The sequence below is a fragment of the Bacillus rossius genome, chromosome 14 (assembly GCF_032445375.1).
Source record: "Bacillus rossius redtenbacheri isolate Brsri chromosome 14, Brsri_v3, whole genome shotgun sequence".
Taxonomy (NCBI): Eukaryota; Metazoa; Arthropoda; class Insecta; order Phasmatodea; family Bacillidae; genus Bacillus; species Bacillus rossius.
The window spans coordinates 8,893,845-8,912,652 of NC_086341.1; the positions used below are offsets into that span (position 1 = coordinate 8,893,845).

At 44.0% G+C, this 18,808-nt stretch overlaps 1 protein-coding gene across 2 annotated transcripts in view; it reads right to left on the reverse strand.

Annotated features, from left to right (window-relative positions):
• Positions 1–18,808, reverse strand: part of LOC134539107 (nuclear hormone receptor FTZ-F1) — a 360,344-nt gene that overhangs the window by 22,334 nt on the left and 319,202 nt on the right. For both annotated transcript variants that reach the window (XM_063380840.1, XM_063380841.1), the window contains one exon: positions 14,530–15,227. In XM_063380840.1, coding sequence (XP_063236910.1) covers positions 14,530–15,227 — 698 coding nt within the window. The remainder of the gene's footprint in view (positions 1–14,529; positions 15,228–18,808) is intronic.

Consider the following 18,808-nt stretch of genomic DNA (forward strand, 5'->3'; position numbering starts at 1 on the left):
GCCCGCTGCCTCTAGTTGTGGAAATAGATGTTAGGTTTCGACGGCGATGCAGATAACGGATGTTTGTGTGACCCTGAGGTGTTGTGAGTCGGGGGTGGTTTGGCGGGGGTGGCAGTAAGGACTCGAACCCCGTGCCAGCCATATATTTCGCAAGAGAAATGGGCACGGTGTCCTTCAAACCTCGGGAGATACAGAAAAAGATTTTTGTGCGGAGCAGGAATTGTGCTTTCGGGGTTGTTTCCCACGGGACCCCCCCTTGTCGGCCATCAATCAGACCAGTGTAGAAGAGGGAGGGTGGGGGGGGGGGGGCGACCTCGGTGGTGACGTGGCGTTGACAGATAGCGGTCCACCCCTCCGGACACACAACAGCGCGTACCGCTGACCCCCTGGGGTCACTTGTCGACTCGGCGGGGAGCTGCCCTCCTGACCTTCTGCCCGCGTCACCTCGAGGTCGCTGTCAATACCCCCGCCCCCTCCAGAGGCCCTTCGGCCGACCTTCATCCAGGGATGCCAACTTGGGGGTTCCCCCCCCCCCCCCCAAATTTAGGGGGAACAAAAAAAAAGTTATCAACAAAAATATGCGAAATGTTGGGAGACCGATTCAGAACTTTCAAGGTTAGTAAACGTGTATTCTTTAAACTGAAATGAAACTCGTACATAGGTATGTAAAATTGTAGATACTGAATGTTATTTTTCAAGGGTTATTTTTTTAAGCTCTCAAACAGGGCGTACAATGAAAAATTTAGGGTTTTTTAATTGAAATCTAGGGGGATTTGAAGTTGTTCCTAGGGGGAACACACTGTAGGAGTTGGCATCACTGCCTTCATCTTTGTATACAATATACATGCACATAGTTGCTTGACTTGATGCAAGCTTTCGGACATACGCCATTGCTAAGCACATGCACGTCTGTAGAAGAAAACTACAAAAAAAAAACCAAAAGACAAAAAACACAAATTAAGCAAACAATTGCTGTTGTCAACAGGATATAAACACCACATAATATTCCATAACATTTTTTTTTGGGTTCAATATTTTTATGCTGTCATCATTTGTGGGTTTTTTTTGTTCTCTTCTGTTTTGGAAAACTATTGTGTTTGTTTCGTCTTTTCGTTTTGACGTGTTTTTTTCTCGTTTCAACTGTTGTGCTGAATTTTTTTGGGTTCAATATTTTTGTGCTGTCATTTGTGGGTTTTTTTTTCGTTCTCTTAGTCCATTTTTCTTTGTTCTTCTTTGTTGGTTGACCATATTCCTGTTATTGGAATATTAAGTGGTGTTTATATCCTGTTGACAACAGCAATGGTTTGCTTAATTTGTGTTTTTGTCTTTTGTGTTTTTTGTAGTTTTCCTCTACAGACATACATGTGCTTAGCATTGGCGTATGTCCAAAAGCTTACATCAAGTCATGCACTCCCATTGCACAAATCTTTCAAAGATAATATAGTTGATTGTGGTGCCACATTGAAATCAGTCTGGTAGTTAAGTGATGTGTACTCTATATTGTATAAGTAGGTGTTTTAAATCACATCAATTGTATAATACTCTTTCTGGTTATTCAGCTTATTTTAAAATACATCAGAATCATTATTATGTATAAATGTGGTGCTTTTACTTTCCCAACTAAGTAGTCACATTGTATTAGCTACCGCACACACACACACACACACACACATATTGGAGACAAAGATTAAGGTCAACCGATATATATGTGTGTGTTTTTTAAGAATACAGAAATACGCAATTCGCGCGAAATGAAGCTACAAGCAACAAACTTTAACGGATAGGGAGTGTGTATTACGTGTCCTGCAACAAGTCATATTGCAATTTACAGACGCGTTTAAACTTCCTATTCGGGAAAAAAGTATTAGAAACGCCTATGCCTTGCTTGTGTTGTATTGTTTGCCTTTGCAGCTGTGAAAAATCCATGCAGATGCGAGTACCGAAGCTGATCTGCGCAGAAGATTGTCTCGCTCTAATGACAAGTCGATTTAAATTACACACACAGCTATCACAGCCACGAGACACGGATCCTCAAACAACTCTACGCTGGCAATACCCGCACATTCATCCAAATGTTTAATAAGGATATTTTTTCTGGCCACGAGCAGCAAGCTCTGGAACGAACGGGCATGTGTCGTTTTGCCTAATTTTATGCAAAACGCCGTTAGGCCTAACGCCATTAGGAAAATCGCCGTTAGGCAAAACGCAGTTAGGCAAAACGCCGTTAGGCATAACGCCGTTAGGGAAAACGCGGTTAGGCTAATCGCCATTAGGCAATTCGGCGTTAGGCAAAATACCGTTAGGCATATCGCGGTTAGGCAAATCGCCGTTAGGCAAACCGCTGATAGGCAAAATGCCGTTAGGCAAATCGCCATTGGGAAAACGCCGTTGTCCAAATCGTGGTTAGGCAAAACGCCGTTAGGCAATTCACCATTAGACAAAACGCCGTTAGGCAAAACGCCGTTAGGCATATCGCCTTTAGACAAATCTAATAACCTAGCAACCTTCAAGCACAGGCTGGAGAAACATCTCTGGAACACCTACTCAGCATGACTACTTCGCGGCTTACCTGCTGTGTAAATGGGTGGGAGAATGGTATTAATGTAATACCATATCATACTGGAACATATGACTCTTAACATTTAATTACAATTCAGCAGGTGTGTATGCCAATCTCGAGTTGAATACAAATGAGTTTTCTGTTTATCTTTGTATATTCAGTTTACATTAAAGTTTGTTTGAGATGAAGTATTATTCTGCTATGCTTCACTATTTTATTTGTAATATGCAATGTTAATGTAGAGAAATGTAAATGTTTAATGTGGTTAAGTAATTTTTTTCCCGCAAAAAAACAGTGTAAAATTGCGATAAAACTGGGTTAAATTAAGTTTCTCCGCTAAAATATGTCCTAAACCTGCACAGTAATACTTATCGCAGTTATGCGAACTCCACAAAGTCACTCTCGAGACCACACACGAGTTCCCGTGGACTGAATCAGAATGAACGTTCTTTTAGTGAATTTTATCGGTTCCTGTTTAAGTATTGTTATATTGTTCGAGATTCCATTGTGTGATTCCTACCTACGTTCTGTTTTAAATATCTACTAGACTTAACTAGTCTTAAAATAAAAACAAAATTAGTTAAACGAATTATGTTTTTTAAAATAAATCCAACGCAATCAAACACAGATTAAAGTATTTGCGCTAAGAAAAAAAAACACTCATTTTGAAAAACCTCACGTGAGATTATAGGTGTGAGGTAGTCGAGCCAAAGTCTCACGACGTCTCACCAAGGGGGGGTAGGGTGGTCGGAAAATCGCCAAAATTGCGTCACGTCATGAACGGACTGGGGACGATAGAATTGTATCCCCTTGGAAAAGGGCACCTTTCAAACTTTTGGTGGTGATAGTGTAGCTGGGTAGAAACTTGAAAGGTATACCCTTTCCGACTTCTTAAAATGTTTCGGTTTTAATGCAAGTATGCACTGGAAAGGTATCCCCTCGGAAAGGGGTACCTTTCAGTATTTTTTGTACAATGACACTGCAGAAAATAAATTGGATAGGTACCTTTTCCGATTTCTTAAAATGCATATTATTTTCTGCTTTAAAATCGTGAAAGTTATCCCCTCTAACCTAACCTAACCTAACCTAACCTAACCTTTCCGAGCGGATACCTTTCCAGTCCATATTTGCATTAAAGCCGAAACATTTTAAGAAGTCGGAAAGGGTGGGTACCTTTCCATTTTCTACCCAGCTACACTATCACCACCAAAAGTATGAAAGGTACCCTTTCCGAGGGGATATAACTCAGCCTTTCCCCCCCCACGGACTCCAATGTGGGTGTTCCGGAACCAGTGCTGGTGTCCCAGGCACGAGACACGGGAGGGGAGGGCGGGCGATACGTCTCTCTCGTCGAGGGGTGAGGGTTGAGGGTTGAGGGTTGAGGGTTGAGGGTTGAGGGTTGAGGGGTGAGGGGTGAGGACCTGTTGCGGCCGACGGCGACCATTGTGGCGAGACAGCCACCCTCCCTCCCAAGGAGAGGGGAGGACGCATTCACAGGTGTCGACGGCTACCCCAGGCGGTGGTCGGACAAAGGCCACACGCGCGCTGCTGCCCCGGGAGAAGGAGGGGTGGAGGGGTGGAAGGGGACAGTGGCGTAGCCAGGATTTGTGTATGGGGGGTGTGTGTTAAGAAGCATGCCCCCCCCCACCCCCACCCGTATTAAAACGTGGGGTCCTGGGGTCCTCCCCCGGGAAAAACTGGATTTTAAGGTGTAAAATAGTGCTATTTTTAGCAGTTTTCGGTTCTTAAATTTAAATATTGTAATGGTAAAATTTTTTTTATTAATTTTAATATGAAATTTGTTTTGAGTGATGAATAAGAAATTAATTAAAGATTTGGTGCTAAGAGTGTGTGGGGGGGGGGGTTGAACCCCTAACCCCCCCCCCCCCTGGGCTAGGCCCCTGGAGGGGTAGACATCGCCGTCCTTGCAGGGTATGTGGGTCGCAAGAGGGGGGGGGGGGGGACGACGACACACAAAAGCGCGCGCGCGTTGCCGATAGCGAGGTTATCACACACTCACACACACGCACGATCGAGCTTTGTGACTGGCGCGTTGGCTGATGGAACAGGAGAAGGGGAGAGAGGGGGGAACAGGTTTAGAGCGAACTTGGCCCACATACAGGCCTCTCTCTCTTTCTCTCTCTCTCGCTCTAGCCGCCAATGATATAAGCACTTGCTCACCCCACTCTCGCTGACACGTAGTAGGCCAAAACGTGCAGTCACAAGTAAACGCGCGCCACGTAAAATGTGAATCACTGGAAATTGCATCGACAAAGGCTGGTGAATCGCTGGAATTTACCCCCCGAAATCAAACCCAACTAATAATCTACGCCTGTCTTTCAACAGCGGAAAATTACAGATGGAAGATATATTTGACTTCAATTCATCACCTCCAAACGTTCATGAAAGTTTTCCAAGTATTTTTTTTTTACTTGAACACGAATAATTGAACAAAAAAAAGTTTAATTGTCCCCCTCCTCCCCAAAAAAAATATAACATTTTCAAATAACGCGATTTAGAATAATGCTTCCATGGTTCCTAGGCGCCGAATAGCATGTTTGAAATCCAGGTTTTTTTTAAAAACAAACCGTTAAATAACTCCATAATCTATACTCATGCGGAACTTAATAGCATTTTTTAAAAGTGACTAACGACAACCTCAAAAAAAGTCTTGCAATACATGTTATTAAAAACCCTTAAGCAATTGTGAGAAAAAAAATGCTACATGTGAGAACATAATAAACTTACAACAAATATTTTGTATTGTGCACTACAAACGAAACCCAAATCACTAGGAAACCCGATAGCTTAACACTAGCCGTGTAAGATTTATTTGGGTCCGCAGTTGAACTTGTCCAGGCAAATACATGCTCTAAATACCTGCAATATGGTTTCAGTATTTAATGCGCCTTAGAAGTACGGTAAATTTATAATCTTCTGCTGTTTATTAATGTTTCCGTTTACCCTACTACCCTTGAGTACGATGAAACGTTTTAAATTCACGTTAAAATTTAAATTCATGTTTCTGCGTCCTATTAAGTTTGCAACATAGATCAGTTTCACTTATTTTATCTTAATAAGACTCAGAAATGTTCGCCTCGATCTTTTGCAAAAAAAAATCATAATTAATTTATTAATTCCAACAGGAAATTTGTCTATTCCTAAAGGCAATCACATACATACCACAGTCTAAAGCTAAACCTATTAACATTGCTGATATCCCCCCTCCCCAAAGTTATGAAAAAATTTGAATAATATCAAAGAAGACAGTAAGTTACTGTATGAGAAGCCACATAGCTTATGTCTATTACTGTAGGCCCAAATTCCAGTGTGTTAGAGTAATGTAAGTTTTTTTGAATTTACGAGTTCAAATATAAATATTTACCCCCCCCCCCCCGGGCAGAAAAAAAAATCCTGCACCACCCCTGCTAATAACAAATCATTATTCAAAACATTACTTGCTTATGCAATTTCACATCTGAGTCACTTTCGCCCTACATTTTTTTTTGTGTTGACACTTATTTATGTGACGATTAATCAGTAAGGCAAAAGAGGATGCGGGAGAAATAACTGCCCGAAAAATAACCTAAAAATAACATAAAACGAACTCGTATTTTTAATTTTTTAATTTGTAAATTTGTGAGTTTCGTTTGACACAAAACGGGAAAGAAAGAAAGAAAGGAAAACAAATTCTAAATTTTTCGAAACACGTCGCCGTTTCTGCATTATAAAAAAATCGCGTCACGCAAACAATTTCCTCTGCAAAATAACTTGCCTATTCGAAGAACATGGGGCCAGAAATGCGTCAGTCGAAAAATCTGAAGTCAGCTCGGCTGGTGACTACGAGCTTCCTGAGCTAGCCGCTAGATGGCAGGCGCTGCGCGAAAAGCGACGCTCCCATTCCCCCCTCCACTTTTTTTTTCGTATATCGTGACCAAAGAACACACTGCGCAGCCAGCAACGTAGATGGAGAGAGAGAGAGAGAGAGAGAGAGACGGAGAAAGATGTAATTGGCAAGGCGCACGAGAGAGAGAAATATGTAATAGGCAAGGCGAGCAACAGAGAAAGAGAGACGGCCAACGTAAACATGAAGCCATCTGCGAACGGTTAGCAAAGACACACAACACGCGCGCGCGATCTCTCCCCTCCCCTCCCCCCCCCCCCCCTTCACGGCACACGGCAAACAACACAAGCGGATTGCTCGCAACCGCTTTGCTTCGACAAACACTTTCTGTTTCAACGAGCGTCGATTTCTTCTAATCTTGACCGCGTAGCATTGACCTACTTCTCCCCACCCCTTTTCCCCTACCCCTCCTTAACACTTTCCCGTTCCCATCCATCGCTCCCCTTTCTCGCCGAGAGAGGGGGAGACTTACGTCATCGCTCTTCTCGGCAAAGCTGTTGCAAACAAATGCGTATATAAAAAAAAAATCCACACCGCCGAAACAGCTTCCAGTAAGCGTTAACACAATAACGAATTCGCGTAGAAGCGTCAGCGACAAACGTACCTCGGGAAACAATGCGTGAAACGAAAACAGAAAAAAAGGGGGAATAAATAAATAGATAAAAAAAAAATTTTTTTATAAATTTTACTTTTTCTCGCTTTTTAAATTCTGAGAACTTACGCTAGAGGAAGTCCAGTGGTGGACGCATAGGGGGAAAAAAAGAAGAGGCGAATATAGGATAAATAATCCCTACGCCCCCCCCACACAAAAAATTATATAAAAAAATTACAACATATCAGTGAAGACGAAATGTTACTGCGAAGCCACGTCGACTACAACTACTACTGTAGGTTCCTATGTCAGCGTGTTAGTGTCAACAGTAATGAGATTTTTAATACACGTGTACAAATTTTAAATTGTTTTCTAATAACTTCGTATCCCAACCCCCGCCAAGGCCTCGGAAAAAAAATTGCGTGTATCCGCCAATGACGGGAACTTATTGCATTCGTGAAGGATTATTTTCAACTGATAAAAACAACTGCTACTACTAGTCGTTTGGATGTACAAAACACGTGGAATAATCACGACACATCGCGCAAAATGCAGAGCGATGACGCGTGCCAGGGGCGGGCGAATGTTCGCGCGCGCGGGCCCGGGGGAGGTCTGGCAACGCCGCCGCAGGTTACGTAAGGCTGGTCGGGGCACGCCCGCCAGCGCCGCGCGGCGCCGCGGGCCGGGAGGAAAAACACTCGCCGTGCGGCGTTGCCGCGTTTCCGCGCGCGCGCCAACCAACTGCGCGGCGGGAAAAAAAAAAAAAAAACAGCGAGGCGCGCACACGGGCCGCCATTACTCGGCTCCGGGCACGGCGTCGTCAAGACTCTTGCAGGAGACGTAACGCCGTGACGAAGTTCAAAGACAAGTTTCTACATCACCACCCGCCATTTTGTAAAACCCGAGAATCACCGCCAGAAACAGTGTTTTGCCAAGCCCCATGATTAGAGTCACGGAAATTTCGCGGATTCATTTAGTCGCAAACTAGAATGCAAACCTCCACACTGTCGCACTGTGTTCATGATTGGACCGCAGTTATCTGGACACGCCCCTCTACGACCGTGAGCCAACGATGTCCAGCTAGGAGAGAAGTAAGCGAATCAGGTAGTGCCAAATAACAAGGATAAAAATGTTCTCGCTAAGAAATCAACCAATGGGAAAGTAAACATGGGTCGAGCACACCTATAACTTTGAATTCTATCCTGAGGCCACAGGAAACCGCGAAATTTCCGGGACTCTACCCATGATTTAGAGACCGGAAAAATTCGCGGATTCATTTCGTGATAGACTAGAATCCAAAAACGTTTGCCTTTTCACCGCATCAGTGATTGGTCCACAGTTTGTCTGAATGATACTCGGCCAATGAAAAACTTTCAACAAATGAAGTATCGAATCACTAGCGTCCCAGTTAACAGGTGACACGAGTCAGTAGCCAATGAGCAGATGTAATTTTCCCGCGTGCATAGAGGATCATGGAGTACATCCTACAGGTCATTGAAATCGCGAATTTTTCCGGTCTCTACCCATGATGTTTAACAAGTGTGAAGTTAGAATTTATACGTCATTTCCATAAAAAAACAACCCGCTCAAACCAGTGGCGGGCGCAAAAATAAGGGGGGGGGGAGATACGTGACTATAAACCCCTTACATTTAAACTATATTAAAAAAAATTCTAGATCTCGTTGGAGGCAATTATGTTACTTTGATTGATGCAAAGGTTAACTGTTACAATACCTAGGATCACAAACTTCAAAGGCAGTGATGCATCTTGAGAATATTTACGTAACTTTCCAAGCATTCTTTTGTCGAAGTTAAGTTTTTGAATACAGAATTTAAATTTTTATTTTAATCTCATTCCGAAATTCCCGTATTCGCCACATCAAACTGTTTCCACGGTGCAAACACTACACCTCATCCAATGTTTTCCCTTAGCCGAGACCCTCGACTGTACAATTACGTTTTCGGGAAGTATCCATATAGTAATGCATTTATGGCAACCCCTGATTTCGGCTCACAGAGGCATTAGTGAAGGATGATAGCTAGAGACCTGAAAAATTCGCGGGTTCATTACGTGCTATGCTAAAATTCAAATGATTATACCCTAGTGCTGCTTCTGCAATTGGTTTACTGTTAATCTGGAGTAATGAGGGCCAATCAGAGACCCACACTCATAGAAGTGTCGAATCACAAGACACTCGGTCGAGACGACTCACAAGTCAGCGGACAATGAACAGTTGGCATTTGCCCGAGTGTGTAGAGGATATTGGAGTCTATCCTGGAGGTCATTGAACCCGCGAATTTTTCCGGTCTCTAATGATAGCACATTATCAGCTCGTTATTTTAAATTTCAATTAAACAGTTTTATGCTTCTAGATGTTCACCCACTTTGTTTTGACATTTTGGTGATCTGCCTATTATAAAACTAGTTGGTTTACAGAAATTAAATTACACTTACTTTAGAATGAAAAAACTATTTATTTTAAAGAAAATAAAGTATTTGTAACATATCCTATCATGTTTATAAGACGACTTAACAAAACTGTTCACAGAAAATTTTTCTAACTTATGTAAAAAAAAAACAGGGAAACCAATTATGAAGGTCACTAAATAAAAATTAAAATATTACTTACAGCGATAAACACTTCAAAACTATTTGTAGTTATCAACATATCTCCGTCAACATTCGTGCAATAATTCCGCCGTTTTATCAGTTTTCCAATACCAGCTGCATAACATTCTTTGCGTCTCAACCAACGAAGTCCACGCTGCTATTCTATCGTACAATCATCGGGCACTTCTGCGCCATTTTGAAACTCTATGACGCATGCGTGCGAATGCAACTTAATTCAATTATGAAGTTAATGTTATAAAGCTGTGTGCTACAATCTATAAAACATTCATGGAACCAACTTGCTACTACTTTCAGATAAAAATCATTACAATGCGACTAATTTGTTGAATTCCCCTCGAATTAAACGATGCGAGCAAACCAGTAAACCTCGCTAACTCGCTGATCGCTTTTCAATTTTTTCCTGCTAGTCGCTTGCCATCACAACGATTTGATTGCCCGTTGAAGTCTCAAAAACAATTGAATTAGGGAATCGAATAATAACAATAAACACTGTTATCGTTTCATTTCATGCCTAATGAAAATTTAAAATAGTATCTAAGTAATTATAAAATAATAAATGTAACCTCTGGGCCAGCCTCTTGTGAGCAAAAAAAAAAATTAACCCATCCACTAGGCCGACCATCAATTTCACCTAAAACCTAACAAATGTATCTCGCTGTTAAGATATAATGAAAGGGAAGTTAATAGATCCAAACGCCATCTAGGTTTCAATAGTTTACAGGCCGTAACAACAATAGTTTTGTGCAATAATAAAATTTTTATTTGTTGTTGCAAAGCTAAAATATTTTTCTATCGCTACTTAAAAAAAAGTGTCTATTGAAGAAATGTGCGTAAGTTGTGGGGGGGGGGGAGGGTATTTCCCCCCTTCATAACACAGGCAACAGTCAGTTGGCCGAACAGCTATGGACCTAATCGCTTTGCCGAAAAGTCATTTTAAGGGGCCGCCTATTCAGGGGTGTGTTTTTGTCAGTGAGGCGGGATGTATAAGCGCGACGCTCGCTGGTGCTTCTAGTGCGGTGTCTCCTCTGGACTGGCGCGCAGTCTTCTCGTCGTCACCCAGGACAACTGTGAAATTTGAGCGGTGAGCGTGACATCATATGGCCGAGAAATGGAGATAAAGTTGTAATGCAAGTCCCTTGAGTGCTTTCAAGAATCCGCACCGGGCGTTTCACGTCTATAATTAACTCTGAAGACACGCTGTTTTAGCACTTTTCACTCTCCTAAAAGTACAGTTTTGAAAAACGAAACAAGGAAACATAACTACCCATCAGCCCACTACGCATTGTCTTTCTTCCTTAACTTAACGCGAACTAATAAAAGTGTGGCGTGGGAACTATTTTGCTGGTATTGCAGGCGGCGCAAAGGCATAACTGTGAAGGGGAGACACAATAGTGGGTATTTCTCTAATTAGGGCGGAGATACGTTCCCCCTTCCCGACTTCTGAAACTGCCTCGACCAGCGTAGAAGCGTAGAAGCGTAGAAGCGTAGAAGCCATTGCGTGATTCGGATCGTGTAAACCGAACCTCGTGCGATCGATGAAGTGACCCATATCGCAGTGAGCATTTTAACGGGAATTTACTCTCTCTTTCCAATGCACGTTCAGCGTTTTCAGTTGCTAGTTGCACACAAACAGCACAAACGTTTTAGACATAACGTTATAGTTAGAGATACATAAAATTTCGCGCATTCCGTTAATTGCAAGTGAGAATGCAAACCTTCACACTCTCGCACTGTGTTCCACGATTGGACCGCAGTTATTTGGGCACGCCCCTCTACGACCGTGAGCCAACGATGACCAGCCAGGAGAGAAGTAGGCGAATCAGGTAGTGTCAGTTAGCGAGGATTAAAAAATGTTCTCGTTAATGTATCATCCAATGGGAAAGCAGACACGTATTACTTTGAATTCTGCCCTGAGGCAGACGTATCCGCGAAATTTCCGGGTGTCCAGTTATAGTGCATTGACATTTTTTTTAATGTACCAAAAAATAAACGGAAAATTTTGAACGGTAACTGAAAGAGGTCATCATGGTTTCAAACATTTTTGGACATCATATTATTTTAAAATTAGCCTTATTTGACTACAATGCATAATTAATGGAATGTTTTGTTATTAATATGACTGACTGTTGCAAATAATTTCTCCCGTGAAATAATTATTAGTTTCTAGAATTAATTTTTTTGTCAGACCGAAAACTGTAATAATACCATCAATATACACTAATTTATAGTCTTCACAAATAGTTGTTCATGTGTTCAGTATTGAATTATTAATTTTGTCATGATGACTAAAACTGTGATAATACTATCAACAGACAATTATGGTCCGAGAAAAATCAACAAATAGTAAAATTTAAAAAAAAATATTATTATAAATAAAGAAGGTATACGAAATAAGACGTACAATGTTTACAAGCTGGGTAGTATAAATGTGGCAACAGAGATTGCCATTCACGCTGTACTGCAATCTATGCGTAGCAAGGCAAAGCGTGACTAAAGCCGTCTCTTCCCAACGCATTCGTCACATGACCAAACGGTGAAGCGATGTGTGATGAGGAGGGAGGGGGGGGAGGGTGTGCCTGCGTAGCTTCTTTCGCCTCTGGTCACTTTACGCCAGTCAGCCGACCTCCGTAGCGAAGTCGAATGAATGCACACTGGCTTACGGTGCGTATTAGGTCCTGGGTAAGAATCCCTGGTTGCAAGGCATAGGTGTGACATAAATATACAAAATTTTTAGTTCGATATGATAACGAGATTTGAACAAGGAAAAATTAACCCTTTGGCTGTTGGCGTAGATAAGCCTAAGATGTATATCAAATTCTGTCCCTGCCCGAACACGCCCGAATATTCACCTTCGGCCAACCTCAGGATTTGTTTTATTTTTGTGCAGGAAAAATGAATTCAAATATTAAAAGTGGTCGGTTAGGTAAGCTACATTAAAACACTTTAAAACACTATGGACGGTTAGTTAGGTTAGTATAGCTACATTGAAATAAACAGAGGAATATAAATATATATAAATGAACCCGAGGTTGGCCGAAGGTGAATATTCGGGCGTGTTCGGGCAGGGACAGAGCTTGATGTACATCTTAGGCTTCCCGTTGGCGTAAGCTGTATGCCACATAGAAGAAAAAAAACTTTACAACAGCGCACGGTTGGAATTTGAGAACGCAATATGTACCTATGTACTTGATGTTTCACTTAGTTTCGGTTTAACTTGCGTACAGAACGCCGTGTTCAGGAAAATAAAAACAGAGTGTATGTTTACAGTCCCAAACCCTCTTCCATTTTTCTCCACCGCCCGTTATTAGTATGCGCAAGTATGGATACTTATTTATGCATACGTATGCGACGTTTCATTAGTATGCGAACTGGAAAACTTCCCCCCTCCACCCCCACCGACGTCTCCAAAACAAAACACACGACTATTCCTCGCTTGGGAAAGCGTTCGACTTTGCCTTTCGACCGACCGAACTTTCCCAACCGCGGCTGAAAACAGTTCCGACTAATAATGGAGCTCGACAGTGTCTTGCAAGGACAGCCGCAGCAGACTTGCGCTTAGGGGCGACACCGCACTAACGAACATCAGCAAGCGTCGACCTTATCATTCCGCTTCACTAACGCAAACACACCCTTCGCTAGGCCGACCACTTAAGGTTATTATTTTTTTTTTATTTTGGCCATTGCTGTTAGCTAAGGGAATTTTCCTGTGAATTGACTCCGATATCTCTCTTGCTTTTTGTTTTCTGGGTCACATATTTCACCATTATTATCTACTTAATGAAAGTCTGAACACAGACTAACAAAACCACGCACTGTTTAAACCGGTGGGTCTACAAGCATGAAATTTCGCAAAGGGGTTCCTTATGTACGTTGGAGAGCAATTAAAAAGGATTTTAAAAAATTCATGGAATTTTGTCATCCATAAATATGGATATTAGTGTTTAGACTTCTGTCTATAAATGAAAATCAGTTCTACCAGCGTTTTTTTTTTGTAATTATCAAAAATGAGGATCAATCGGCCTACTTTCCCATAACGCACATGGCTAGTTATATACTGAAAGTTATTTTCTAGCTGTAAAATGTCGCGCAAGCGATCGTAGTAATACTTGAGTGATTTTTAAACCGCTGATCATGTTTTGTTAAATGTCTGTTCAGAAAATTTACTGGCGAAACACGAAATACAGTACCGCTGTCGTGATAAAACTCGCATGGAAAAAAAAAAAACCAATCGAATGATGCCCCTTTTGCCGATGAAGACAGGTGAGTATAGAGACCGAGGTGAGCGGAAAGAGACGCGCAGTAGAGACAGTCTCTGTAGAGCCGAAGCCAATATATGACCACTTTCATTTTTTTGCAACTACGACCTTTCTTTGTGCGATAGCCCCTACCGAAAAGTCATCCTGAAGCCGCCATTGAACCCAGAATCCAAGCTACAGTACTTCATAAATATAACTAGTTAATAGATAGGGTTGTAGTTCGTAGCTGTCTTCCAACTCAGTGGCGCAACAACAGGGGGGGAGGGGGCAAGGGTAATTTGCCCCCCCCCCCCTTCTGAACCCTTGAAGTGGGGGCAAATGGGGGCAAAGAAAGTGCTGTGTAATCAATTTTTGGATAATAAAACTGCTTAAATAGCACCATTTTCCACCTTGAAATACAATTTTTTCCCGGGGGACCCCGCTTCAATAGGATGATTCTTTATAAAAAGGTATATTGCCCTCCCTTTGGAAATTTAGTTGTTGCGCCCGTTCCCACTGGACGGTATTGTTACACCTCGCCAGTGTATGAGTGGACGGCAGGTGTGCAGGGGGAGGGTTAAGGGATGGAAGGGCCTGTGTGTTTACCTTGAGGTCCTTGAAGAAGACGGAGTTCCGCGCCCAGTCGACCTGCGAGAAAAGGTTCTGGTCCAGCACTTTGCACATGAGCTCGAACAGGTCCACCTCGCACTGGTTGTAGGTCTGGTTCTGGAGCAGGCTGTACAGGGAGTTCTGCCACTCGCGGTCGTCCAGCGCCTGAACGAACTCGCGCACCATGGCGGGCACCTTGGGGGCGGCTCCCGCCTCCAGCTGCTGCAGCGCTTTGGGCGAGGGCGCGCCGCCGCCCCACAGCTTGTGGTCCAGCGAGACGGAGGCGGCGGACCCGGGGCCCGCCAGCCCAGCCACCGCGGCTCCGGAGGCGGAGGACGCCGCCGCCGCCGCCGCCGCCGCAGCGACGGAGGCTGCGGAGGACGACGCGACGTGGCCCATCCCCACGGCGATGGGGCTGGGGGAGGAGTCCGGGGACGAGGTGAGCGAAGACACCTGCGGGATCTGGATCTCCTGCTTGATGTGCAGGCTGCCGAAGGCCGCCGCCGCAACCGCCGCCTGCCCCCCGGGGCTGTAGCACAGCGTCACGCCGTCGCCGAGATGCGCGTGCGCTCCGCCGCGCAGCGTCTGCAGCGCGATCTGGCGCTGGCGCATCATCTGCAGCTTGCGGGCCCGGTCCCGCTTGTACATGGGCCCGAACTTGTTGCGGCCGCCGCGCATCCTGTCGGCGCGCACCGCTGAAACACCACACACCCGGAGCTCTCAGCACCAACACCAGGCACACGACACTCAACACCAGGAACACGACACTCAACACCAGGTACAACGACCCTCTCAACACCAGGCACAACGACACTCTCAGCACCAGCACACGACACTCAACACCAGCACACGACACTCAACACCAGGTACAACGACCCTCTCAACACCAGGTACAACGACACTCTCAACACCAGGCACACGACACTCAACACCAGCACACGACACTCAACACCAGGTACAACGACCCTCTCAACACCAGGCACAACGACACTCTCAGCACCAGCACACGACACTCAACACCAGCACACGACACTCAACACCAGGTACAACGACCCTCTCAACACCAGGTACAACTACACTCTCAACACCAGGCACACGACACTCAACACCAGCACACGACACTCAACACCAGGTACAACGACCCTCTCAACACCAGGTACGACACTCTCAGCACCAGCACACGACACTCAACACCAGGTACAACGACCCTCTCAACACCAGGCACAACGACACTCTCAGCACCAGGCACACGACACTCAACACCAGCACACGACACTCAACACCAGGTACAACGACCCTCTCAACACCAGGCACAACGACACTCTCAGCACCAGGAACACGACACTCAACACCAGGTACAACGACCCTCTCAACACCAGGTACAACGACACTCTCAGCACCAGCACACGACACTCAACACCAGCACACGACACTCAACACCAGGTACAACGACCCTCTCAACACCAGGCACACGACACTCAACACCAGCACACGACACTCAACACCAGGTACAACGACCCTCTCAACACCAGGTACAACGACACTCTCAGCACCAGCACACGACACTCAACACCAGCACACGACACTCAACACCAGGTACAACGACCCTCTCAACACCAGGCACAACGACACTCTCAGCACCAGCACACGACACTCAACACCAGCACACGACACTCAACACCAGGAACACGACACTCAACACCAGGTACAACGACCCTCTCAACACCAGGCACAACGACACTCTCAGCACCAGCACACGACACTCAACACCAGCACACGACACTCAACACCAGCACACGACACTCAACACCAGGTACAACGACCCTCTCAACACCAGGTACAACGACACTCTCAGCACCAGCACACGACACTCAACACCAGCACACGACACTCAACACCAGCACACGACACTCAACACCAGGAACACGACACTCAACACCAGGTACAACGACCCTCTCAACACCAGGCACAACGACACTCTCAGCACCAGCACACGACACTCAACACCAGCACACGACACTCAACACCAGGTACAACGACCCTCTCAACACCAGGTACAACGACACTCTCAACACCAGGCACACGACACTCAACACCAGGAACACGACACTCAACACCAGGTACAACGACCCTCTCAACACCAGGCACGACACTCTCAGCACCAGCACACGACACTCAACACCAGCACACGACACTCAACACCAGCACACGACACTCAACACCAGGAACACGACACTCAACACCAGGTACAACGACCCTCTCAACACCAGCACACGACACTCTCAACACCAGGCACACGACACTCAACACCAGGAACACGACACTCAACACCAGGTACAACGACCCTCTCAACACCAGGCACAACGACACTCTCAGCACCAGCACACGACACTCAACACCAGCACACGACACTCAACACCAGGTACAACGACCCTCTCAACACCAGGTACAACGACACTCTCAACACCAGGTACGACACTCTCAACACCAGGCACACGACACTCAACACCTGCACTATCACCGCCCGTCAGCTCGACACTACTCCGTGCGGGTCGTGAGAGCAGAAACACGGCAACTAGTATGCCACACATACCCTGACACACTGGCGGATCGAGAATGAGGTCCGGGGAAAGGCCAATTTAAAATTTTCCAAAAACAATTTTGGTACATTTAGAAATTGAAATATTTAGTTCTTTTTATTTTTGATACGAAAACGTTAAAAATTGCAATAAAATAATACTTTTAAGCACGTTTGGTAAACTATGACAAAAAAATAGGAGAAAATTATTCAGGGTTGAGGGGGGGGGGGCCACTAATGCCACCTTTTCCCCTCATCATCCCTTTTGTTAAGGATATGCAAGTTCGCAGACCTAAAGTTTCTTCACTAGCGAAGCCGTCAAGGGGAAAAAAAAAAAATCTCGACGCAAATAATTTCAACAGTACCCTCCCCCCTTTTAATTATCTTAATATCTTAAAAGTGCAATTTTTTCAAAACACCATAAATTAAAAAAAAATCTTCTATACGCTACCATGGCCATAACTGTACACGTGATCTCCGCCTACTGCAGAACGTAAAAGATTTCCAATGGACTTCATTAGCAAGAGACTTGAAATCTTAGTTCTATTGTCAGGGCAAACACACAAACACATTATTACAATACACATATATACATATAAGTCAACCTGTTCTCACTGGTGACCGAGCACCAAAAACTATGCTCCCTTCCCCTTCCCCAATAATTCTCTTCCGGCCCTGTTGGCTAGTATTTAAACCTTTTTGAGATAAAAGTTCATGGTATAGGGCGGTGTTTCAAACATAAAAGTAACAAGCGGTCGCAGTATATTGCAGACTATTTTGGCGCATAACAATTTCGAGATGAATCATCATCATAAAATTATAAGACTGTGTTTCGAGCTGCAAGGATCCAGTGCTCAAAATGGCCGCCTGGCTGAATCGCCAAATGGCTTGAAGAACTCCAGGTGTTGAGGCGATATTTACAAACCGCTCAAGATTTCTTGAATCTGTCTGATTACGAATAGCATTTCAAGATTTCTTGAATCTGTCTGATTACGAATAGCATTTCAAGATTTCTCGAATCTGTCTGATTACGAATAGCATTTTTTAAGAGCCATTGAACTTGTTGCGTGTTTAACACGAGTATTGTTTGTTTTGTCAGCGAAAAAAAAAAGCCAAAACGAGAAGCTCCATAGAGACGTGACTGAGAGAAGAACTGCGCGCCAGTTTTGTGCCTGGTGCGTAGAGGCGAAGACACGCGTGATGTGCGTGCCAGTTTCGCTCTTAGCGCCCTCGGCGCCTTTAGAGCTGGTGTGCATTGTTGCCACATTGACACCACTTGGCTTGTTAACCTAACTTTTTTTATTTGATGCATCATGAATTTAATATATTTTTTTAAATTTACTGTTAGTTGATTTTTCGAAGATTCTAAATAAATTACTATTTTTAGCAGTCTCTCACTATCAATAACAAGGCATTCCATATATGCTAAAAATGTCAAAAAAATTAATTGTAATAACCGTTGAAATAAAGATGGCTTCTTTCAACTGCCACTTCTTAGAAATAAATGATAAATCTTATTTTTAGATGATGCTCTTGATGTAATAAAACAGAAAAAAATTCTCATTTCAAATTTTACTTCATAAAATTCAATGTTTCGGATAAAAAAAAAAAAATTTGATTGCAAGTCAAAGTTGTGCCAGACAACTGAAACTTTTTTGACGTGACGTCTAATAAATCGTTGAACGCCGGCTGCACGCA